The sequence below is a fragment of the Doryrhamphus excisus genome, chromosome 9 (genome assembly GCF_030265055.1).
Source record: "Doryrhamphus excisus isolate RoL2022-K1 chromosome 9, RoL_Dexc_1.0, whole genome shotgun sequence".
NCBI lineage: Eukaryota > Metazoa > Chordata > Actinopteri > Syngnathiformes > Syngnathidae > Doryrhamphus > Doryrhamphus excisus.
The window spans coordinates 3,486,243-3,511,648 of NC_080474.1; the positions used below are offsets into that span (position 1 = coordinate 3,486,243).

General features: G+C 40.7%; 2 protein-coding genes across 2 annotated transcripts; one reads left to right on the forward strand and one right to left on the reverse strand.

Moving 5' to 3' along the window:
* The first annotated feature begins 2,929 nt into the window (after positions 1–2,929).
* On the forward strand, positions 2,930–8,598 carry LOC131135804 (Golgi reassembly-stacking protein 2-like). Its single transcript, XM_058082098.1, has 9 exons — positions 2,930–3,655; positions 5,039–5,119; positions 5,199–5,402; positions 5,645–5,731; positions 6,683–6,813; positions 6,883–6,961; positions 7,032–7,182; positions 7,267–7,341; positions 8,134–8,598. The coding sequence occupies exons 1-9, from the start codon at positions 3,593–3,595 to the stop codon at positions 8,289–8,291; spliced, it is 1,029 nt and encodes a 342-aa protein (XP_057938081.1). The 5' UTR covers positions 2,930–3,592; the 3' UTR covers positions 8,292–8,598.
* Positions 8,599–9,864: 1,266 nt separating this feature from the next.
* On the reverse strand, positions 9,865–25,237 carry tlk1a (tousled-like kinase 1a). Its single transcript, XM_058082094.1, is given in 24 exon segments — positions 9,865–10,711; positions 10,781–10,888; positions 10,964–11,075; positions 11,591–11,726; positions 12,734–12,903; positions 12,978–13,067; positions 13,158–13,249; positions 13,325–13,406; positions 14,785–14,882; positions 15,498–15,564; positions 15,937–16,125; positions 17,963–18,099; positions 18,166–18,276; positions 18,409–18,501; positions 18,606–18,698; positions 18,771–18,866; positions 19,036–19,079; positions 20,505–20,580; positions 21,035–21,073; positions 21,345–21,416; positions 21,782–21,903; positions 24,872–24,908; positions 24,910–24,948; positions 24,950–25,237. Coding segments are annotated over 24 exon segments (2,316 nt in total). The 5' UTR covers positions 24,992–25,237; the 3' UTR covers positions 9,865–10,540.
* Between the last annotated feature and the right edge of the window lie 169 nt (positions 25,238–25,406).

Sequence of the window (25,406 nt, forward strand, 5' to 3'; positions counted from 1 at the left end):
GTTGGACATGCGTGGGAACTGCCTTAATTGCCTTAATAAGAGAAAATAAGACATATGAGGCATAGAAAACCTGTTCGCAACCTTCTAAATACAAATTTGTAACATTATTAGAGCCTTCTAGATATGAAATAACACCCCTATAGTGACCTTTACCATCCCATTACCCAATATAGTCGACATAATAAGAGAAAATAAGACATATGAGGCATGGAAAACCTGTTTGCAACCTTCTAAATATAGTTTTTTTAAGCTATTAGAGCCTTCTAGACATTAAATAGCACCCCTATGTCACTTTTACCCTCCTAATACCCAATATAGTATGCAAATTAAGAGAAAATATGAAATATGAGGCATTGAAAACCTGTTTACAACCTTTTAGATATAGGTTTTTAATATCAGTAGAGCCTTCCAGACATGAAATAACACCCCTATAGTCAGCTTTTGTATGAAAATTTATCACATTTTAATAGTTCATATATTTTGGAAAATCTATGATAGAATAAGGCTGAGAAATTCAAAGGTAATGATTTCTTGTGGAGCCTTGAGATTTCCCACTTTGTTTGTCGGTCCTTGAACGCACCATAGTTGTGCGCTGTGACTCCACCCCGCCCCCTTGCCGATTCCTCCTCCATTTCATCCCCAAACACTTTGACCACTTTTAAGAAAAGCACTGGACTGTGCTGCTTCTTCATTTCCAGTGGCGCCTATTTGGCGGCTGTACCTGGCTGCATTTTATTTTTGGAGGGGTGCTTGATGCTTGTGTGGCCCATCCTCATCCTCACCCTCATCCCCCCCCCCCCACCCCCACCCCCCACACCTCACCAGACAGCGCTTTGTTTCATGGTTGAGCGCCGCGATCGTTACGAGCCTGCTGTCACTGGCTGCTTATTCACTGCAGGAATTTCTCCAATCACACAAAAGCATGGGTCACATTCCCCCATTCATCATCTCTAATATCCAATTAAAAATAATCAACTTCCCTCCATACGCTCAAATGTGGAATAAAATGGGAAGATGTGGGATGCTGTGACTTGTGGAGGGGGAAGGCTGCCTGCTGATCACCAGACGGTGAAACGCTTAATGTCCGCTCTTGCACCCTCCATTTCTCAGCAGCCAGCCACCCGTCAAACCTCATTAAAGCAACGCTAGGGAAAAACTGCTTTATTTGTTTATTCGCCTTTTTCTTCTTCCACTTTCCCTCTTGCAGTCATTCCAAGAACAAAGAAATCATTATGAATATGGCCTTTTAGTCCTGGCCTGGATTTATATTTGTCATATATTTTTGATCACTTGATTGTTGAAATAATTAATATTGTTAGAAAAGTAATCATAAAAATGTTGTTGTGAAAGGCTTCCTGGGAGCCAAATGTATCTCATGAGCACGTTAGCATAATGATATAATGATGGATCCTCACGCTCTCATTGGCTAATGAATGAATGGATGATGATGATGATGATGATGATATTGACTGCAGGCTGCTCACTTCCCTCCATTGATGTACGCCAACACCTGCACCAATGTATGTACAGTATACAGTAGCCTCACAGCTATTGATGTTCATAAGCATCCAGCGGGGGGTGGGGTGGGGGGGGTGGTGTCTTGTCATCCGGGGGCCCTCTCCAATTTCTTGTACTGCACTGATGAGTAAGTCATGTTTTACTGCTTTTGGCAGAATCTGTCACCCTGAGTGTTTTGTTACATACTTAGTCCCGCTCAGCTGCACGGTAGACGAGTGCTTAGCGGTTAGTGGTTAGCGGAGACCGGACTTCAATTTCACCCTCGGCCATCTCTGTGTGGAGTTTGCATGTTCTCCCCGTGCACGTGTCGGTTTTCTCCGGTTTCCTCCCACATTCCAAAAACATGCTAGGTTAATTAGCGACTCCAAATTATCCATAGGTATGAATGTGGGTGTGAATGGTTGTTTGTCTATATGTGCCCGAAGACAGCTGGGATAGGCTCCAGCACCCCCGCGACCCTCGTGAGGATAAGTGGTACAAAATGAATGAATGAATGAATGAATAGTCCCGCTCATTGCCAGCCATTTTGGATGATTTTGACAGATTCTTCAAGGCACACAGAATATTATTTTCAGGTTATATAGATATGGTACACACCAAGGAAATTGTTTGTTTGACCTTTTCCCCTTCTTTAGTAATCAGCAGTAGAACATAGGTAAGTTAGATAGGGTTGCGGGGGTGCTGTAGCCTATCCCAGCTGTAATCCCGGTGGCCAGCCAATCACAGGGCACATATAGACAAACAACCATTCACACTCACATTCATACCTATGGACAATTAACCTATCGCCAATTAACCTAGCATGTTTTTGGAATGTGGGAGGAAACCGGAGAAAACCCACACGTGCACGGGAAGAGCATGCAAACTCCACTGAGGGTGGAATTGAACTCGGGTCTTCTAGCTGTGAGGCCTGTGATAACCACTCATCTACCGTGCAGCCTTAGTCTAAACATATTTAGCCAAAACATCAAACAGTATGCCACAACAAAAACAACACAAAACAACTTTACATGAAAATAAGCAATTTATTTAGAAATACGTTTGTGCGCGTGTGCACACCTGTGAATGCGTTCAATTTCCCCTCAGTGAATCATCTCTTCACTTCTCCAAGACTCCATTGCCTTTGCTGTGCAGTGGATTCCTATGGGCCCACTTCTTATGGAATGCTCTTCTGCCACCTTGTGGCTGGTTTTTCCACCTTAAAACTGCACCACTTGTGTTGTCTTTTATTGTGTAGTTGTGTCATCACCTCTTTTTGGCTCTAGCAGAATATTGGAGTCCCATTACGTGCAGTCTTAGTTGCTTCTTTTTAGCTGTTTTAGATCTTGAGAACACACAAAGATTGGGGGGGGGGGCAGTTGGGGGTCGGGAAATCTCTTTGTGTTTGGTCAACATTTACAAGATTTTGTGCATTTTCTGCTCGGCTTTGAGCCAAAAAGCAAGGTTTTAATGTTTCACGCGTATCTCAATCACTTCCTGTTCTTGAACGCACCGCCACGACTCAGTCAGTGACACTCGAGTCTTCACTGAGTATCCGCGAGTCAGTAACAATCACATCTTTGTTAGCCTGTGACCCAGCTGACAAAGCCGTGAATCAGTGACACTTGAGTCGTTGTCAAGCACCCAAGAGTCAGTATCACAGGTGTTTTCATGTACTCATGAGTCTCTCCAAACCTCTGGCATGAGTGAAGGATGAGGAAAGGAGAGTTATTTGAGCCAGGTGTGTTGCTTTTTCAGAGACAAGTACCCGTGATTCCAGAATCTGAAAAAAAAAAAATCAACGATTCGTTCATGACTCGCCCATCCGTACAGTACATGACGCTTTAAAGAAATATGCATAAGTTAACGAGTAACGAGTACATTGTACGCATAGAGGGATGTGAATGATAGAAATGAGCCCCCAATAGCAGACAGGAAAGCATCCGGGTCCCTTGCAGAAGGCCGTCTACGTGACGGACCGGAAGTGCTGTCAGCCAACCAGGAACCACAATCATTAGCGTGTCATCGATCACCACGACTGTCGCCTACTTTGAAATCCACTCCAACTGCAGGAAAAGTCACCCATTTGAGCTCCATGGGGGGCTCTCCAAGCATCCAGGTACCAGGCGGAGGAACTGAAGGCTACCATGTTCTAAAAGTAAGTTCTTCGTTCGTCAACCGGAAGTAATGAGCGTCTTCCAATGTTGTCTAGTTCGTTTGTGTTTCAGGGATTTTTTGACACAGGAGGGTATCTAGAGATACATTTATCCTTTTAGCTTCGTTTTTTTCCTGAACTATTTTCTTTTTTCTTGTTTTATTTGGAGCGTTTCCGAGATGGAGCAGTGCATCGTGCTGCGTTCATGTACTTCAGTAAACATCTGACTAGCTGCAACTGCGATGTGTATTTAGCAACACAATTATGTTTGCATACGTTTTGTCTCTTATTTAAGGACGTTTTTGCTCCCCAAATCAACTTTTAATCAGGTGTTATTAATCAGTGCTGTCACGGAAGGGTTTTGGCAGCGCCCTGATTTAAACCAGGCCACCCGGGGAAGCTTCAAGAATAACCGGTGTGGTGACTTGACAGCGTGGGGTGGGGGTGTTTTTGCATTTAAAGTCAATCACATTGACTTATTGACTCCTCTGTAGGATGGTTCCCCATATCAGTGCTTTTTATTGCACTTTTCTTTCATTTTTAAACCGATTTATGATCAAACAGGTCCTGCTGTGTCAGCATTTCAAAACATTTACACCCAGAAATCGTTTAAAGTCTTTTTTTTTTAATTGACATATTCAATTAGAATATTAACACATTCGAACATTGTAGAAAAATAGATTAATTCATGAATGGAACAATCCCTTATATAAAGTATGTGTCCCATAACAACAATTTTCCCTCCAAAACGTCTTTCACATTTTTCCTGTAATTCCACCCGAATCTTTATTCGATATTTTATCGATACAAAGAAGAAATCACGTCCCTTTTTAACTTACTGACATTACCAACATTAGTTTCTACTAAAAAAGTATACAATAAATCAAATTTAATGTATAAATAATTGAATAAGTAACGTAAAAAAAGAATGATCCAAATATCAATACAGCCGAATTCAAGGCAGCACATATAAATCTTAATCCATAAGAAAATTTTTCTAATTAATCATAAAATAACAGCAACAATTACGAGTAAGTGTAAAAACGTGCATTTTTATAATGGGATTCAGGGCGTGAGCTTTTTTTTTTTAAGGTTATGCATGAAACTTGTCACTAAATGCAGAGATGGCTTTTATTGGAAGTATTACAATAAATAGTAGTAGTAGCAGTAGTATAGTAATAGTATTATTTGACCCCAAATGTGGGGAATAAAGACGAAAAAGCAGCTTTAAATGCCGTTTGGGATGCAGTCTACCGCATCCACAGCAGGGGTGATTGGTGTCACGTGACGTCTGTGACTTGGCTCTGATTGGTCGACCGATTGGTAGGGATGGATGCATCTCTAAAGTTGAATATTTGATGTTTTTAAGATGTCCTCACTTTGCAGGTGCAGCAGAATTCCCCCGGTTTTTGTGCAGGACTGGAACCGTTCTTTGATTTCATCATCTCCGTATGTGACACCAGGCTGGTAAGTGGACTTGCTTGGCGAGTGGGCGTGGCCATATGTTACAGTGGACTGGAGACGTGATGTTGATGCGTTATGGCAGAACAGGGACGGCGACGCCCTAACTGAGCTGCTGACCAGGAACGCAGACAGACCCGTCAAGGTGATGCTGTACAGCATCAGGACCCAGGCCGTGAGGGAGGCGGCGGTCACGCCCAGCAGCGTGTGGGGGGGCAGGGGGCTGCTCGGAATCAGCATCCGCTTCTCCAGCTTCCAAGGAGCCAGAGAAAATGTCTGGCACGTCTTGGTGAGTCTAGGAAAAACTTGGACTAAGATCGTGGACTAATAGGACTTCCAAAGCAGCCATTTGGGTTGCTATGATGCTCACCGCCACTAGGGGGCATTGCTGAGCTTTGATATGTATATAATCCAAGATTATTACAAAATATATACTCTATCGCCCATTCTGCTCGCATCCTGTAGGGGGCACATTTCATTTGACGTGGGGATTGCTGACTAACTTTTACATGAAGTTCTTGGTGTGTCCAGGAGGTGGAGCCAAACTCCCCCGCAGCTCTGGCGGGTCTACAGGCCAACGTTGACTACATCATCGGTGCAGACACTTACCTGGACAAGGTAGCTTTTTATGAATTTTATTCATGTATTGCTATTGCATTATTGGTGACGATTACATCATGACTTAGTCTATATCCTGCGTTTATTTATAGATCATTTAATGTTGCTGTTTATTCATTTTCATTTATTTTAAACCTATTTATTTTACATTTAATTGTGTTTTATGTATTTATGTATTTTATTTTTATGTTATTATGTTATTTTAATGTTTTATTTAATTATGTTTTTATGTTATTTTTATATATTATATGTTTTGATTGTCTTCTTGGTTTTTTCAAAAGTAGAACAAATATTTTTTTAATGAAGAAAAAAATGTAATTTTACATTGAGAATGAAAATTGAAAACATTTTTTGTGCAAATAAAATGCAAAATTAAAATAATTATGAAATTAAATGTTTAATTGAAAATGTTAAATTTTTTTTAGTGACACATTTTAAATCTGTAGTCATACCCAATTTAGAAAAAATATATTTGTTTCTAGATAAGCGTTAATTAAATATGATTAATCTGTATTTTTTAAAAAGATGTTTAAATTCTAAATGTAATCTGTATTTTAAAATGATAAATGGTCAATCTATATTTAAATATTAAAATACATGTAAATATTAAATCTATATTTTATACATAATTGTAAAATAAATGATATATAATCTATTTTTTAAAAAATCCTGTAAGACAATTCTAATACAAATATGATGAATCAATATTTTTTAAAGAATGATTAAAGCCTAATCTATTTTTAAATAATTATGAATTGTAAATATGACAAATATATTTTTAAATAATCATGTAAGACAATTAATATTACAAATGTTGAATCTACAAAAAGTAACTCAGAAAGAAAATGAATTGTAAATATTCCAATTGTCTTGATTTTGCATTAGTGTGTGTGTGTCCCTGTGATGAATTGTGTGTGTGTGTGTGTGTGTGTGTGTGTGTGTGTGAAACAGAGGGAGGATCTGTCCGTCCTCATCGAGTCCCACGAGGGAAGGCAGCTGAAGCTTCACGTCTACAACACCCACACGGGCGACTGCCGCGAGGTGCTCATCACACCAAACAGCCGCTGGGGGGGAGCGGGCAGGTATGCCAGTCGCCATGGAAACGGTCCTCCGCATACGTGAAGGATGAGCCGAGGTTGTCGTCTGTACAGTTTAGGCTGCGGGATCGGCTACGGCTACCTCCACAGGGTGCCCACCGCCACCAAGCACCGCTGTACTCCAGCCGGGGACGTAAGGGCGTGTTGGACATGAGGCGTTCAGGGACAGCCAATGTGATTGACAGAAGGATCTCCGTTCCCAGGAGGCCCTCACTGCTGTTCTTGCAACTCTTCCAGTCACAGCGTCCACTCAACAGGCCGAGGCTTCCTGCTCAGACTCGTCTTCTGACCTCACCAGCGTTGGGATTGGTGCGCCCCCCACCGCCAGCACCCCGATTTCCCCTGGAAACCACCGTATGCTTCCCGGGAGGGATTGCAACTCCCTTATTTCATAGTGTAAAAGTTGACAGAAGAAAATATTAACATGTTTTGTCTCAGATGCAGTTCATGCCGACCCCCCCACCCCCCCACAATGTGATCAGAAATCTCAAGTCCATCCTGCTGCAACGCCAGGTTGGTACAGTTGGTACAATCCGCTTTCTTTAAAGCAAGGATGCATCTTTGCCACCTTCCCATTTGGGAATGAAGGTATAAATATATACTGTATTTTTTAAATGATTACATTTGTAAATACAAAAATCCATATTTAAAAAAAAATGATTAAGTATAAAAAATTTTAATTAAATATGAAATAATTCTGAAAATTATACATTTAAATATTTTTGGAGAATAAATTTGTCATTTTGCAAAGAAAATTATAAATATGAAATGTTTTTAAAAGATTTAAAATATTAGAAATATCGTAGAATTCAATATATTTTTACTTAAGAAAATGTAAAAGTTGAATCTGTATTTTGCAAATGAAGAAATTATAAATACGAAATGTTTTTAAAAGATTAAAAATATTAGAAATATCGTAGAATTCAATATATTTTTAAGAAAATGTAAAAGTTGAATCTGTATTTTGCAAAAGAAATTATAAATATGAAATGTTTTAAAAAGATTTAAAATATTAGAAATATCGTAGAATACAATATATTTTTATTTAAGAAAATGTAAAAGTTGAATCTGTATTTTGCAAATGAAGAAATTATAAATATGAAATATTTTTAAAAGATTTAAAATATTAGAAATATCGTAGAATTCAATATATTTTTAAGAAAATATAAAAGTTGAATATGTATTTTGCAAATGAAGAAATGATTCATGTTAGTATATAGAATCTGAAAATAAAAGGTAATATATAGTGGTGGGAGTATGATGCACCGCTCCATGCTCAAATGTATTTCATTTCAATATCCTCAGGTCTAACCCCCCCACAGCATCCCACCCCCATCTGTGAATCTGCTCTGCCTCCGTACCTCCATTTTCCTTCCACGCACGCTGCTGCCGCCGCCGCCATGGATCCCTCTTGTTTCACTGACCAGCAGCGACTCAGTCTTGGTGTCTATCAGGGTGACTAAGGGACTTACAAAATGCAGAGAACTTTTTTTGGGGGGGGGGGGTGTTTGGTTACTTGACGGGATCTTTTAAGTAAAACGGCTTTACTTGCTAAAAACGTGTTAAATGGAGGTTGTTCATGTTGTAAAAAGATATTGTCACCTTGATTAAACATTTTATGTCATCTTGTTTTGTACTTACTGTACATAAATACAGGAAGTGGTTTAGTACAAGTCATCATTTATACCCAAATGCACTCACAGCACACCAAGGGCTCATAACCTCAGTTTTCATCATCGACTAAACCCAAAACTTACGAAAAAAATCATTTTCCCAATGCAAGTCCACCAAAAATATGACGAAAACACAATAGAATTGTATGGAATTAATAAAATAATACTAAATGAGGAAACTTGGTGACATTGAATTCAACAGCGCTTCTCAACTTCAGCTGCTACCAACTATCTTTGGCCCCATGGCGGGTTATTTCACAGTCAAACTCCACCCAAAATGCACAGATGGTGAGTCAGCAACATGTAGCGGTCTTTGTTTGGGTGCTTCATTTTGCAGTACAGTAAAGGGCAAAGTTACAAAATTATTGTATGAAAAAATAGCCAATAGCTACATCATGAGACGTAAAAGAAAGGGGAAGTAGTAATAAGCAGCGTTATTCCTCCTTCCAGCACGCAGCACACACGCCGTCCTTGGGCTTTGTGGAGCGTTTGCTTCCGCCGGCACGCAGCGTAAATAGTTCGCCAGCGACTCAATAGATGGGAGTGCATTGCCAACCACAACAGAAAAGTTTTTACTTTAATTACTTAAAACTTTAATCTTTAAATAGAGGAATATAAATAATATCAACTAGTCCCCGTTTTTCCTTTCATTTTCCAAATAGTTAAATTTTCTTCTCATAAAATGACTTCATTCCCATAATATCCAAGCTAATTTTCTCAAAATGACAACTTTATTACAACTTTGTTTTAAACGTGACATTTGTACTTGCCACAACTTCTTTGTCTTTAAAATCTCAACCGATTTACAATATTACAACTATTAACTTTTTTCTCTTAATATTTTTGACTTGTAAAATTGCTCATTTTTCCACCCAAAAATCCAAATGTTTCCATTTTCTTCTGATAATATTATGACTTTATTCCTGTAGTAGAATTTTTCCAAATATAAAACTTGTTTCATATAATATTACAACATGGAATACAACTTTATTCTCATAAAATGACAGTTTTTTCCCCCATTTCTGCATTTTGTGTTTAATTTTCCCATCATTTATTTGTACTTTACTCTTGTGACATAACTTTTTCCGCAACCTCATTTTTAAAATTTGACAACTTTGCAGATTTTTTTTTCTCCAAAAACAAATCTTAAAAAAGTATCTTTAATATTTCCCTTTGATTTAGTCGTCTTCTCGTTAAATGAATTATTTCTCTTCATAGTTTGACTTGTGAAAATGCTGATTAAAAATTTTTTTAAATATGTTTTCTTCTGTTTGGACTGTGGACCACACTTTGACCCGCCCCCCCCACCCCCGCGGTGGGTGATGCATGAACAAGGCTGTACAGGGGTGGGGTGGGGTAGGGGTGGGGTAACATTTCCTGTCATTTATTATCGACTCTTAAATCGGAACTATACAATTTGTACCCGGAGTGAAATATACAGCCCTTGAAAAAATAAGAGCGAGAAAAAGCAGCAAACTGAATCCACTGAAAAAGGCTTGTGGACATTTTTTCACGCTTTGTACACGTTACTGCTGCATTTGACAAACATGTACAGTATATACTTTTTCCAATGGTGTTAATATTCCTGCATAGGATGGGGATGCCACGGTTCTACGTTTGGTTACTTTGCTCCTCGTATGCTACACGTTACATTCTCACGGCTAACAAACTCAAACTTCAAGCCTAAGGAGAAGAAAACGAACTCAACAGTGAGATTTGGATGACCCGACAACCCACCCCCCGCCCCCCTCCCCGCGCATGTAAAGTCACGTCTAGCAGTCAAGCCTTTCACCCTGGCAGGTCTGTGATAGCAAACGTGCACCTCATCCATCTGGAAGCTTTCCACAGTGTCTCCACTCACGTTTTCTTCAAGCTACCGAGTCGCGTTCAGTGCTTTTATCCGCTCCTCACGGCACCGTAGCACGTGTCCTGTATTTTAGGAAAAAAAAACATCCGTCACCGTCCATCCACAAGTCACCTCGCCCCTTCTTGCTGGCCCTCAGAGAGGTTCTCCGTGGGTGTGTCACAGTATCAGGCTCTCAGTAAGAGATGATGCTAGAAGAGGCGGGTCCTGAGGCAGCTGCGTTCATCTGGAGGTTCCCCGAGGAGCTTGATCTGCGTATGTGAGGGAGCAGGTAGGGGTCGCTTCCCATCTGGTGGACGTCGCTGCGGTCCTCCTTCCTGTAGGCCAGGCAGCGCCTTATAAAGGCCTGGCGGGGGGAAAATGAGGGATGAGGAGAGTCCTTTAAAAGTCGGGATGAGTTGCGGTCGCCACCCACCTTAGCTTCATTGCTGGAAACGGGCTTGACAGGGAATTGGACGTCGGTAGCTTTCAGGATGGTGTTCTCCTGCAGGATGTCCTGCTGGGACTGATTGTGGCCAAATGGCTGGAGAAGAGAAACGGTTGCTACTTTTATAGATGCACAACAAAAAAGGGTTGGTCTGGCACCGCGCTTCCTTACCTTCCTTCCGTACAGACACTGGAAAAAGATGACACCCACAGACCACACGTCCACCTTGTTGGAGATCTTTGGAGGCTCCTTTCCGACCACAAAACATTCAGGCGGCAAGTACCTAACAAACGGCAAAGAGAAGTACGAGTGCTGATTTTATTTGACAATGACACTAAAATATATATAACGGGCGGCACGGCGGTCGAGTAGTTAGCACGCAGACCTCACAGCTAAGAGACCAGGGTTCAATTCCACCCTCGGCCATCTCTGTGTGGAGTTTGCATGTTCTCCCCCGTGCATGGGTTTTCTCCGGGTACTCCGGTTTCCTCCCACATTCCAAAAACATGCTAGGTTAATTGGCCACTCCAAATTGTCCATAGGTATGAATGTGAGTGTGAATGGTTGTTTGTCTATATGTGCCCTGTGATTGGCTGGCCACCAGTCCAGGGTGCCCGAAGACAGCTGGGATAGGCTCCAGCACCCCCGCGACCCACATGAGGAAAGTGGAAGAAAATGAATGAATATATATAAAACATATCTACATATGCTAATTATTTGTATGTTAATTTTCATATTTTTTCCCCTTTTTCTTGAATTTCTCTAATACATGGGCAAGTGTGAGCCAATTCTTCTCACCAATAGGTTCCTGCGCCCTGTGATGTGAGATCCATCCCATCCACGCCATAGTTGTCATCGTCCATGATTTTGGACAAGCCAAAGTCTGTGATTTTGATTTCGCCACAGGCGGTTCCATCCACCAGCAGGATGTTACCTAAAAGAGAAATGCAGGCAGGCAGTGGGTAAGCGTAGCATTGCTAAAGTCAATCAAACCACCAAAGATGTGCTTATACGGCCTATCCCAATAACAGATTTATATATGTCTTTTCCTTATTCCTTTGTTGTTTTAAATGGTACTAATCGCCTAATGTCTTTCCGTATTTCTTGTTCATTTTTCGACAGATGTGCAACTTAAATATTTTCAAAACATTTTAAAGCAAAAATGCCGACTGCATATAATATATACACATCATTTTGATGTAAAACAATATATATCTTGAATACATTAGCTAACCAGCACAGTTAGCAGTTGATTTTCACCTTATCCTCTCAAAATAAATGTAAATAATAACATAAAATAATAATAATATAAAATTGCATGTTCTCCCCGTGCATGCGTGGGTTTTCTCCGGGTACTCCGGTTTCCTCCCACATTCCAAAAACATGCTAGGTTAATTGGCGACTCCAAATTGTCCATAGGTATGAATGTGAGTGTGAATGGTTGTTTGTCTATATGTGCCCTGTGATTGGCTGGCCACCAGTCCAGGGTGTACCCCGCCTCTCGCCCGAAGAGCGACCCGCGACCCTCGTGAGGAAAAGCGGTAGAAAATGAATGAATGAATGAATAATATAAAATCAATTTCTGCCCCCTAGTGGCCGTCTTTACGACTTAAAACCACACCAACCATGATCTCTTTCTTGTGAAGTTTAGTCATCACCTAGGTCTTTGGTAGCGAATGAGTTAAATTCATATATTTATATTTCTTATATATTAGTTCATGTATTCATATAGTTGGTGATGTAATATTTCAATGTAATCATTGAAAATCTTTTCGTCCTGACCTGTATATTGCATTATTTGGATATATTTTGATACATTTTTTTTTTTTTTAATTATGGCTCTAGTGCATGGATGTCCAAAGGTTTTTCTCAGTTTGAACCTCTTTTCATGCAGCAGCAACTTCCTATGGGTGGGTGCATTGGTCCCATGGGGACATTTACCTGGCTTCAGGTCGTAATGGATGATGGGGGGCTTGATCTCATTCAGATATCTTAGTGCGTTGACAATCTGCATGACGATGGACCGCGCCTCCTTCTCCGACATGAGCTTGTGCTGCTTCAAGTAGAAATCCAAGTCGTTGCCTTCGCAGTACTCCATAACAGTGCAAAACCTGTCGGTGCAGATTCTGCGTTAAAAATACAACCCCAAACCCGGCGACTATTAGGGATTCATGAGGTGACTAACGTGTCTGTGTCCAGTGAGAAGTAGTCATAAAGTTTCACGATTCTGGGATGGTCCAGCTCCTTGTGTATTCTGTACTCCCGACATGCATGTCTGTGGGAGGGAAAAGCCTCAGCTTTTAGGCACGTTGGAAGAAACACTTATAATCATATAGTGGAGTGGAAGTGATGCAAGCCTGCATACTTATGGTAGTTCTCCTTTTTCTCCTCCCTCCAGTTTTTGTTGAGTTGGTGGATTTTTACAGCTGCATATCGTTGCTCGATCAAGTCAAAAGCCTGCACAGCACAGCGGAAGGCGACGTGGTTACCTTTCTTAAAACTAAAAAAAAGGGATAAACGTGACCGACTTACCTTGTAAACTTCACTAAATCCACCTCTCCCTAGAAGGTGCAAGAGCAGATAACGTTCATTCAATGTAGGATGATCTTTGAATCTGCACATGGAAAAAAACAACAAAATATTACATTTTATATACACTGGCAGTAACCAATTCTGAAATATTTGCAGAGTCATTATGGAAGGACAGTAATCCCTCCTTTATCACACTTAATTGCTTCCACCCAACCATAAGTGAATTTCCACAGAGTAGGATTCCTGATTTAGACATTGAATATTTATGTAGTTAGGATAAAAAACCTGTTTATTTGTATTTGTATATAACTGGGTAAAACTGTTGATTTTGTTAATACTTGGGTTGTTTATATTGTTTATTTTTCTATATTGTGTATTTTGTACTGCTTAACTGATTCTGTACTCTTGCTGCTGTGAAATGCAAATTTTCCCACTGAGGGACGAATAAAGGCATATCTTATCTTATCTTTAAGAACTTCAATATATGGTTTAACATTATCAGAGCCCTCAAGTCACTACTATTGCCCAATACTGTAGACACAATAAGAGAAAATAAAACACTCCTAATCAAATCATAACAAAAAAAATTGAAAGAATGTACATTTTGCAATGTTGGATCAAAAAAGTTCTGAGTAGAGCTTCAAAATGCAAAAAGAAGAAATCGAAGTGAGACAAAAATGTGGAAGCAATTTATAGTAAACAATACTAACCATAATGATTTATTAGTTATATTATCATATTTATTAATATTTTTTTTAAAGGGTAAGAGTGAAGCCGTGAAACATGTACACATATTATTGTCATATATTCGCAGTACTACGGTTACTGGCAGCATCTCACTTTATCGTTACATATTTCAAGTGATGTACTGCAGCTGCAGCGTAGGGGAAATGACCCAAAACTAATTCCTTTTTGTGAGACAATAAAGTTAATCTTGAATATAAGATTGTCTATTTGTTCGGAAAATGCAGTAAAAAAGGCATATTTCACACAAAGTGGCCAATGGTGATTAATCAAGATTAATTCATTTGAAAACATATTAATTTTATGAAAATTCGTAATGATGTGACCGCACTAATAAGTAGTAACGATTAACGCAGATAATAACACCAATCCTGCAGCTACGAGTCCAATCATTTTCCTTGTACTGTAATCATCCTCAATATAAACTTTAATCCAACTGTACAAACAGGCTACTGTGCTGCTAAACGTCCAGCCACAACCTTAACTTCACAGACATTAAATTCCTGTTTAACAAGCAGCATTAATCATGTTGGAGTCTACTGGAGGTTTGTTATCTAGTACACAAGTCATTTTTGCGCCTTGCAGATTCATTTGATTTCCCATTAGCAGCCACATGGATCCATAAATATGAGTGTAAAGCAGCCAGTGTGGAATAGCGGCCTCGTGTGACGGCCTGGCCCGCTGGCGTCAGTGCAAAGACATCGATTCACACTCACTGTGAGCTGTCTTCATTATTTATTCTCTTCAGTTCCCGAATGTGAAGGTTCCGCACCCTCTCCAGACGCTCCAGCTCCGCCTGGATCTCGGCTTCCTCCTATAAAATATTAAAGCGCACAAACACACACACATTCATCAAACCCCGCTTGTACATCTTCTTGTTCAACGCAAATCATATACGGTTGGGCGAGAGGTGGGGTACACCCTGGACTGGTCGCCAGCCAATCACAGGGCACATATAGACAAACAACCATTCACACTCACATTCATACCTATGGACAATTTGGAGTCGCCAATTAACCTAGCATGTTTTTGGAATGTGGGAGGAAACCGGAGTACCCGCAGAAAACCCACGCATGCACGGGGAGAACATGCAAACTCCACACAGAGATGGCCGTGGGTGGAATCGAACTCGGGTCTCCTAGCTGTGTTGGGGGTTCTTTTCCTTCATGATGCTTATTAAAAGACTTCCCCAGCGTGTAGATAGTCTTTATTCACCATGCAGCACATGCACAAATGCGCCCCATGTGTATACATCATATCCAGTCAGCTAAATAATATGTATTATAATATGGTAAGAGAAATCAAAAGAATCAAATATGAATATATATTATCATTTTACAAGTATTACAATACAAATATAGTGATCTAATTGCATCATGACTAAGTGTCATTAGATATATTACTAGTGAATGGTAATGAGCTGACAAACCTTTTTGAGGTGTCCGAGTCGCAATTTGAAGATCTCCTCCTGTTCGTGGTACTCAGCTAGTGTCAACCTTTCCAGGAGAACCAAAAAAAAAAAAGGAAAGACCTGTTAACTCAAGTTGTTGGCATAAAACGGAAACGCTTGCACATTTACGGTGCTGCAGGACATTAAATATGCGTTACAACTGCGACACTTGGTTGCGTACACAGGATGCTTGCTGGGCAGGGGGCATAATCACGGCTACAAATTTTGGCATTAAACTTTACAATGCAGTATTTTTATTTAACTTCTTGTATTGAAAAGTTATACATATAAAGACGATATGAAATACTGTATACACTTCTTCAGAGGTTGTGCTATTGGAAAGCATTCTGTAGCTGCAAGGTTAGTCCAACCCAACGTGAGCCGCTGCCAACTGGCCATGACTGTACCGTGCACTTACAGCTGGGGTAGGCTGGGTTTCAGGAAAGGGTCGCTTTCTGCTCCGTTCACCGCCTTGGTTTTACGTTGCTTTGGCTCAGAGTTTGTCGAGGGTGCCTGTGAGCTGCTGGAGGATGGAGGTTTCCTCTTGGCTAGTAGTTTTCGCTGCCTCTCGATATCCTCCCTTTGTTGATTGATCCACTCCTGCTGCCTGTGGAGAGGAAATAAGAGATATTTGTAGGACGGCCAACTTCCTAGAGTGCTCTTTCTAATTTTGTAAGTCTATAAAACACAAATGTGACGTTCAGTCACAGCTTTGTTATCACTCTATTATTAAGCCTTGAATATCGCCTGATACCAAGCAAATATCAATGAATCATACATTAATTACATATCTATGCTGCTTGTCTTTACTGGGGTTGCGGAGGTTGAATCATACACACTTTTATGACTTATTTTGTAGAGTGGAATGTTAGAAAAGGTTGGATCAGGTGAGATTACTCAAATAGAACAATGATCAGCATCTTTTCTGTTATAGCAAATGACTTCTCATCATCCCTTGGGAATTTCCTGTGAGATGCTGCTTCAAATGCACGATGAGTTTGGTCATATTCAACTTTCCCGTCAGTTCTGTGCCACGCTGGGAAATATGCCAATACCAGAGATGCAAGCCGATATAATCTGATACTTGCTCATATGGGACTGGATCAATATCAGATTGGGACGCTCGATTTTTCCACATTTTTGATGTTTAATTTTATTTCCACAATGTACCACGGGCTGATTGACAGCTGTGCTGCACTTTGGACACTCCTGCTTTTTAGAACTCCTCATCAGGATTGAGTCGTCGACTCTTTAGATCAGGGGTCTCAAACACGCGGCCCGTGGGCCCGCAGAACACTACTTTGAGTCCCCCGCCTTGATATGAAAGTTTAATGTTAGTGCGGCCCGCGCAAGTTTGATATGGATGCTGTATGGTATCATGTACCCAGAAAAAATTATTACGTTTGATTAATGTTCATGTTAAAGGTTAAATAACTGTTATTAGTTATCCTCCCTATCCGTGTGGAAGTGGTAAGTTTTTGGCTATTTAAGTTTAAAGGAAATAACTTGAAGGCTGCCGTTTAGGTCGCTAGCTCTCTAGTTTTTTTTTAGAGTTAGCATGTGTCTCAAGACCCTGTAGTTGCGCAATATGTTGTAAATAAAAAGAGTATAAATGTGACTATAGTCGTGTTTTGTCATGTCTACAGGGCTCTAATAATGCTTTGGTAATTTCGTAAGTTTTTATTATTTGCCGTTTTATTATTATTATTATATTTATTTATTTAATACTGATTGATTTTCTTTATTCTTGATTTGTTTATTTATTTTTCATCTTATTTTGTGCAGAAAAATAAAAATTAAGATATTTGAGAATATTTGGAATGTTTTATCAGAGCTTTTATTGTAGAAAATCGGAACCAAAGCACTGAAAAAGTTTGTATATTTTTCTGTTTTTAATAAATGTGTGGGGGGGGTTTGGAAAATCTGATGCGGCCCAGCCTTGCCCAGACCCAGGTAGATTGAGTTTGAGACCCCTGCTTTAGACTGTTTTCTTCCTTTGTAGTGAATGAACATTGGCAATTGATGAGAGAAGGAGTGTTATTGGATTTGGAATTAATACACTACATTAATTGGTATTCCAAATCCAAAATTGGAATCCATAATGACTCGCAGTAATGCCACTTCGCATAGACTAACTAATGTCTTTCTTCTTCTATGGTTTGGAGTGTTCTGTGGTTCCGCCCCAGTGTTTGTTCACCACACTTATTAGTACACATTCGTTCCCATCTGGATGCAACTATTTACTTTTTTTTTTTCAGCCCTCCAACCTCTTTCCCATGTGGACAGGGTGTGAATGGTGGCTGCTAAATGCCCCCCCGACCCCTTAAAGTGACGCACACTGCCTCAAAACCAAGTAGTTACAACATTGAAACAGTGTGAGCATTTAATGACTGAGAAAATCCAAACCAAATGATCTCAGGCGAGCAATGTCAACAATGTCTCACTTGACAAGGTTCTGGAAGGCGTAGCCGTCTGTCCACTGCTCAGTGAAGGATGCTCCGTGTCTCACTGTGGTGAAATGGCCCAGACGGAGACGATCCTGCATGCTTTTCTCCCGACAGGCCTGCTTCTCCTGGGTGCTCTGTGCAAGCGTACGACACAGAGGTTAGCACAACTAGCGGCAATGAAAAGGGAAATTGGAATGTACCTTCTCTATGAGCAGCTTCTTGCTCATGGTGATGCATTTATTCAAGCGTTCCTTGTATTTTTCAAGTAATTTTTGTTGTTCGTCTATCTGTCTCCTGAGATCACAGTTGGCCTGTAAAACACACACAAACATACGCTTCCGTTATTGAAAAATCTACAAAGTAAACAAAGAAAGGCTCTACTTATTGTGTAAAAAGTTTATTTTAGACAAAATACGCCGCTTGCTCGACATCTGGGTGTTTACCCGTAGCAAATCATCTATTCTCCCCTCCTTCTTCTCAAGGTCGAGATTCTTGGTGCTTTCAAGGGCAGCCAACTTCAACACTGTGAGGTCCGTCTGGAGCGGAAAACAAACCCCGCAAAAAAAGTGTAAAAAAATTACCCGTAAGTGGATTATAAAGGTTCTACAATGTACCGTGATGACCAGGAAGAGTCTCTCACCTGAACCAGTTTGACTGCTAGTTGTTTTGGATGCGCCATATGCTCTCCAAAGGACAGACTGGTGGGTGAGGAGCTGTTTTGTCTACCCTGCAGCTGAAGAGATAGTACTGGTGTTGAGACGGCATAATTCCAAATGGAGCAAAGGAGTGTCGGGGCGCAACTTACAGCAGCGCCCTGAGCGGAGTGCGAGTGGGAATTCTGAGGGGAACGAATCATTGGCGGGAGGCCTCTCACCGGACTGGACCCATTTCCTCCCTGGAACTAGACAGGACAAAGAAAGACAAGATGACATCATTGCAAACACTTGGGAGTAGCAGATCTGACGGTGCTTTTTTTGTGTTTCACTACTTTTCTTCTCAAGTGTCAACAAATAAAGTTGTCAGATGTTGAACAATTCTCTCAGCACTTCCTTTCAGTCACTCAAACTTACGTCAAAATAATCGCTTATTTTGGGTCCCCGCACTGTTGTCTTTCCTGTGGAGAGAGGGAAAAATGGAAACAAATGTTGGGAGTTTTGTTCATCAAAATCGAAATATTTCATAATAGCCATACTGAAGCAAATTCACAGTTTTTGGGCCACGGACAATAACTAGAACATATGTAAACATCCAAATACGTCTTAGAAACGCCTGCTTAAGTATGAATAGCATCTTCATTCAGCCCAGCTTACAGAACAACCAACGCTTGAGTAACAGCTGCTTAATATCCCAATAGAATCCCAATTCTACGCCTTACTCCTTTAAAAATTGTGAGTTTTACCAAGGTAACATCCCTCCACCAGAAATGATCGCCAGAACAAAATGTTTTTTTTTTTTTACAGGTTTCAATATCAGATGCAATGACCCACAACACAGGCTTCTATTGCGGCCTTAACCCACGCCGAGCTAAAACTGCAACTCAGAAACCCCAATGCCACTTCCTGTCCACGCCACCGGAACACATTTGCAGCAACACACAAGCACCGGTCTTATGTCTTATTTTGTGTTATGTTTACTATATTGGGTAATGGGTTTGTAACATAGCAAACACCCGCTGCGTATAAAGAGCCCGTCGGATCTACTCTGAACCCACACACCCCCAGCATGGACTGTTTTCTCGCCTGGCGTCAGGGAGAAGGCTCTGCAGCATCCGCTGTAGAACAACCAGGTTTAGAGACAGTTACTTCCCCCTGGCCATCAGACTGCTCAATGCCAAATAAGCCTCTACCTGCCCACACGCACAACTTTAAATTATTGTTATTTATAATAATAATAATACATTTTATTTGTATAGCGCTTTTCAAGATACTCAAAGACACTTTACAAAAGAATGAAGTTGAATAGAGCAAGTAAACAGAATAAAAGACACACCAAAATACAACATTCATTGGTTAGTACACAGTTAAAAAAGCGGGGGCGGGGCACAGCAGTCAGATATAGAAGGTTAGACATTAAAAACAGATTTAAAGAGGTGGGTTTTGAGTTGTTTTTTGAAGGTGGGAAGGTCAGGGCAAGCACGGAGTGAGTGGGGCAAAGAGTTCCAGAGAGTGGGGGCAGCGATGGAGAAGGCTCTGTCTCCCCATTTATTCTAAATTATTTGTACAAATTACTGTTTACGCTGTACATTGTTCAGATTTGATGTCATCTATTTATTCTCCACATTATTATTTATTATTACACGGGAGCCAGGCATCGACATTTCGTTGGCAATTTCACTGCTGTGTTATTGTGCAATGACAATAAAGAACGTCTATGTCTATAAGTAACTATAGGGGTGCTATTTAATGTCTAGAGCGCTCTAGTAATGTTAAAAACCGTATGCAGAACAGGTCAACTGGTTTTCTGTGCTCTAACTACACAAATAAAAATATAAGATGGAATGGTTGGAACAGAGAAATAAGAGTAAGAAGAAGACACCCACCTTGGCTACTTTCTGACTGGATGTCAGGTTTTCTTTTCCTGCCTCTGGGTGTTTCAGACTGTTTCTTCTCTGGAGTCTGAAAAAAAAGATGACATTCAATATTTATTTTCCAAATAATAGTGAGCCAAACATACACTCTAACAGGATTATTGTCACTCATATCCACTCAGTCACTTACAAAACATTTATTTACACCATGAATGTTATTTTGGTGAAATGACTTTGCTCTTTTCTAAGGTATTCATGACATCAAGGCATGTGACTTGTGGAACAACACCTGGGCCGAGCTGCAAGTTGAATTTACTGCAATTACCGACACTCTCCTTGGCCAGCTCACCCATTACGCAACCTTCACTTAGTTTTAAGTCTCGTCTGGAATCAAAAACTAGATCATACATTTTCCCCCCCCGGGGAAAAGGATGCTTTTAATTAGCTGATATGGAAATTCAGAACACCGCTTTTACAGGCTTACGTCATCCAGCATGACTACAACACCAAAAAGTAAGCCTTTGGAGAAAACAAAAACTCACAGAATAAGCAGGAGAGCCTCCTCTTTTTACATCTGACCCCTAGAAATAAGAGAAAGAAAAGTATGAAACAATTGCAAGTTAGAAGACCATCAGATGGAAATGGAACTACCATTGCATGACCACAATAGCATGAAGCCAAAAGAGCCTATTGGTGTTGTGAACAAGTGCAGGTACAACGCCACAATGTCAAAAAAAACAAATGTGGATGTATTAAGGCTTCTGAACCTGAACACAACATCTGTGTATGTGTCATGATGGGGTGTCAACAGAAAGCAGCCCAAAAGACCAAAGCGCATGCTTAAAATTGTACCTCTGATTCCTTGTCGCTGGAGGATCCCAGGCTTCCAAAACTGTGGTTTGAACATTCATTGTTGGTCAAACCCTGCAAATGTGTTGGACGTTAGGCTACATGGCATCACAAATAAATCATGTTTACATTTTACCGCTCCATATTATAAAGGCGCAGTCTCAATTATGGGGTGTATTTCTGTACTCAACCCATACAAACATAAGGCGTATCGTATTATAAGGCACGTGCTAAAACATACGGTTAAAGCAAACTTTATTTTCTTGTTCAATATGAACTCACACTCGTAACTGCAACAAAAGGAGAGCCCAAAAACCACAACAAAATGGTTCTTACTGCCTTTAAAGTCGCTGGCAATCACAAAGCGGAAAAAAAAACTCCAAAAGTAGGGACTTTACTGGACAAGAGATTCTACTTAGAAGAACCAAATGAGGACTCACTTTGGTTCCTCCACTTGTGCTACCAGTGCTGCCCCCCGTGCTGCCGCTGACACCGCCCATAAAGCGAGCCTCCAGCAGCTCCTGTCTGCGGGGGTCCAGGCTGTGCAGCTCCTCCATGGCACCTGGTGAGATTTGCAACAATTGACAACATATCAGGGTTAGCCACAGGGGGACACAGGAAATGCTGCAGCGGCGTTATGATAAAAAGGCAATAATTAAGCGCTACTGCACTCAGCTTTTGCCGTATTTACTTGTTAGCACTGCGAGGTGGATGACGAGTCACACCGCGAAGCACTGATATCACGGTGCCAATGTTTGGACTGTAAGTCAAGGATGAATAATTCATTCTTATTAGGCTGCTGTGTGAGCTCCCAAGGCACCAGTATCTCTGCAGCCTCAGTAAACCTGTGCTTTAACAACACAACCACTTATCTCCTGATATATACAGTATATAGAGATGGACAACATAACATAAAACACAAACAAACTTCTACTGGGGAGGATATGAGTTCACCTCAGCCGCTATCCCAGAGACCAGGAAGAATTGGCAAATGACTTTACACACGCACACATCTGTCGGCTGATTGGTCGTAATCCAATATAATGACACTACTACTACCACATCACTACTATTAGGTGAACCAGAGCATGAGGAGGAACCTGCTATGGCCCAACAAAGTGCACTGTGGTCGGCCACATGATCTGAGGAGGCGGTGCGACGCCACGGAGGTCTGTGGCAAACATTTTTCACTTTTCAAACACCGTGGAACAAAAAGGCCCCAGCTTTGTCTCTGAAACTGTGAATGTTTACAAGTGAGCTCGACTGAAATTACGACAGGTCATTAACGTCACAGGCAGGAGAAAAAAGGAGCACTTGATTTGCTCATCAGTACAGGACTGGTAATCTGGAATCACTGGAGCATTTTTTTTAAATTATTGCTTATCGGAGAAATCAGATTTATCAATATGAAGTCATAATTTCCTCATATCTCGCCCCTGATAATTTTGCATCCCTAGGTTTTACGGGCATAAATAAAATTTGAGGTCGATTTTACCTTCACTGAATTTATGATTGCTGGCAAAGACAATGAGGGAGAGAGATCAACATGGACTACACCTTCCAGTTTTGCCATGAGTTATTTCTTGAATTCAACAGTGTTTCTCACCTGAAGTGTTGGTTGTTTTTTTTTTTTTTTTTTCAAAATACGCCAAAATGGAGCCAAACAAAGTTGCAAGCAGAAGCATCCTAGGTGACACGATTGGATCCAAGAAAGAAGTCATCGTAAAAGGTGGTGTGGTTCCTCACCTCTTTAGTCAAAATACTGCCCCTTGTCATTGTCTTTGGCTCGATTTTGGTTTATTTTGCAGCAATGATGAAAAGAAAAGACTTGCGAAACACTGAATTTAATAAATACTTCATGACAAAACAGGAAGTTGGTGTTCATGTTCATCTCGCTGCTATATTGTGTCTTTGGCAACAATCACATCTTCAGTGAATGCAAATTTCCCCATGGGGATGAATAAAGTATCTACCTACATAGTAACACTATTTCTATGCATTACAATTAACTGAGGCATGCAAAAATTTAAAATTAGTGTGTTCACATTTTTGAATGGATTAATTGTACTTCTTGACTTGGTTTTAGATGAATTAATAAAAAAAAAACATTTTATAGGCTGGATGAAACAATAATTCTGTCAGGGAAATATGAGACTTTTTGTCTCAGTTTCCGTCTCAGTTGTCCGGGCCTGCAAGGCTCTGGAATGAGTACATACAATTTGTTTAAAAAAAAAAAAAAAAGGGGGACTGACGTCTACTACAAGTTGCTGACTCGTTACTTTTGACTGGCTGCTACAGCTGTTGCAATGATTTACAACTGATACCACCACTGATTGCTGCTCCCAAAGTCAATAAAAGCGCTCGTGCTTTCTCAAGTATGCGATTAACGGAGGAGGCTAAAAATTGAAACGAGTGTCAATGAAAATCTGCACTTTTTCTTTATAGTTAAACTTTGTATCTCTTGCATTCAGCCTGCATGGGGGGTGAGTCCATTTCGACCCAGTGTAGTGTCTCTGATGCATGAAGCCAGCAATAAGTTTAATAAAGGCTTTGGTATGCAAAAGAATTATCTACGTTCCAGCCCCTGCAAGAACAAGCGGTTGAACCCTTACAGCCCTTGCTATGAATGTCATTTTAACTCCATGCTGCTCAGCACATTGACCACCTGTTTATGGCAGAGACACTTGAGAAAGTCCTAAAAGGCCCTGCCTAATGGTCCATTTCCAACAAGGATTAAGTCAACTGGAGAATAAAGTTCAAAGAAAAGGATTAAAGCATTTTATAAAAAGGCATACATGTCACTGATTACAGTGTCTGCACCACTGTCATGTTTCAGTCTTACCACAATTTGTGTTTTATTCTCATAAGAAATCATCAAGGAGGAGGATGCACATAAAATGGTGTCACTTCAAAAGCTTTCCGGGCATAGTTATCTGATTTAAAATGGTTTGATGAAAAAGGTCATGTAGGGTTAACCTCAGAATTACGCACCACATTTTTACAATATTTTTTTTTCAACATTCGCTGCGTAGTAAACGCCAAGATTGCTGCACAGTGGTGATAGGCGTCATGCTGTGACACACAATGGTGGATGCACACCTACACAACGTCTGTCAACTGGTGATACATTGTTAACCATCGGCAGACATTGCTTTGTCCTCGTATTTGCATTTGCAGCCCCATTTTTTTTTTACCTTACATCGTTACAGCCAAGTGCACGTTTAAACATGGATGCACCCGTCACAAACAGCGACTTTTTCTACTCGTTTCGTGTTTGACGACATTTTTACATGCACGTTTTCAGGTTACAAAAAACACATCCACAGCCTAGAAAAGATGACGGTGCTGCTAGCTAGCAGCCCAACAGCCTCAATGGACTTTGGAGCCGCCGATTTGCTGTTCAAGCTAACTAGCCAGCATTATCCACCACTAAAAGAGTCGTCGCTCGCTACCATTTCCTCCCACCCAAAACGAACCGCTGGTGGGGAAAAAAAACACCACAAAAATCATCCTGAAGCGTATGACTGTACCTTGTGGGGCCTTCAGCACAGCCGTGATATGTTGCTGAAAACACAGTCCGTGTTGAGGACGTGGAGAGCTGGGACCAAAGATGGCGGCCCCTCCAAACTTCCACTACTTTGGACACTCATCAAGCTACTTTTCTCCCGTGGAGTCGACGCCGCGCGGCCGGTACGGTGCCTTGCCGGCCGGGCGGGCGGCGGAATTCCTCGCCAGCAAGCAGGGGTTACCCCCCCGAAGAAATAGTCGCTACTTGTGACAAAAAGCGGTAATTATAATTTGTTCGTAACCTTCCTGACACCTCAGTGTTGTGAGTCCTGGCTGGTCCACCACCTCTTGCGTCCTCAAGTGGCTGGCAACGTCACGCAGCGTGTGCAAAACCCACTAATGGGGGGTTTGTTTTTTTTCTCCGTTTCAATAACAACCAAATCAAACATGCATGAAAATGACGACCATTTAATGCTTTTTATATTTGCCAAAATACTGTTTAAGTAATAGCTATGTAATGCATAATATGTGTTTGGGAATTGGTTTCACTCCAAATGT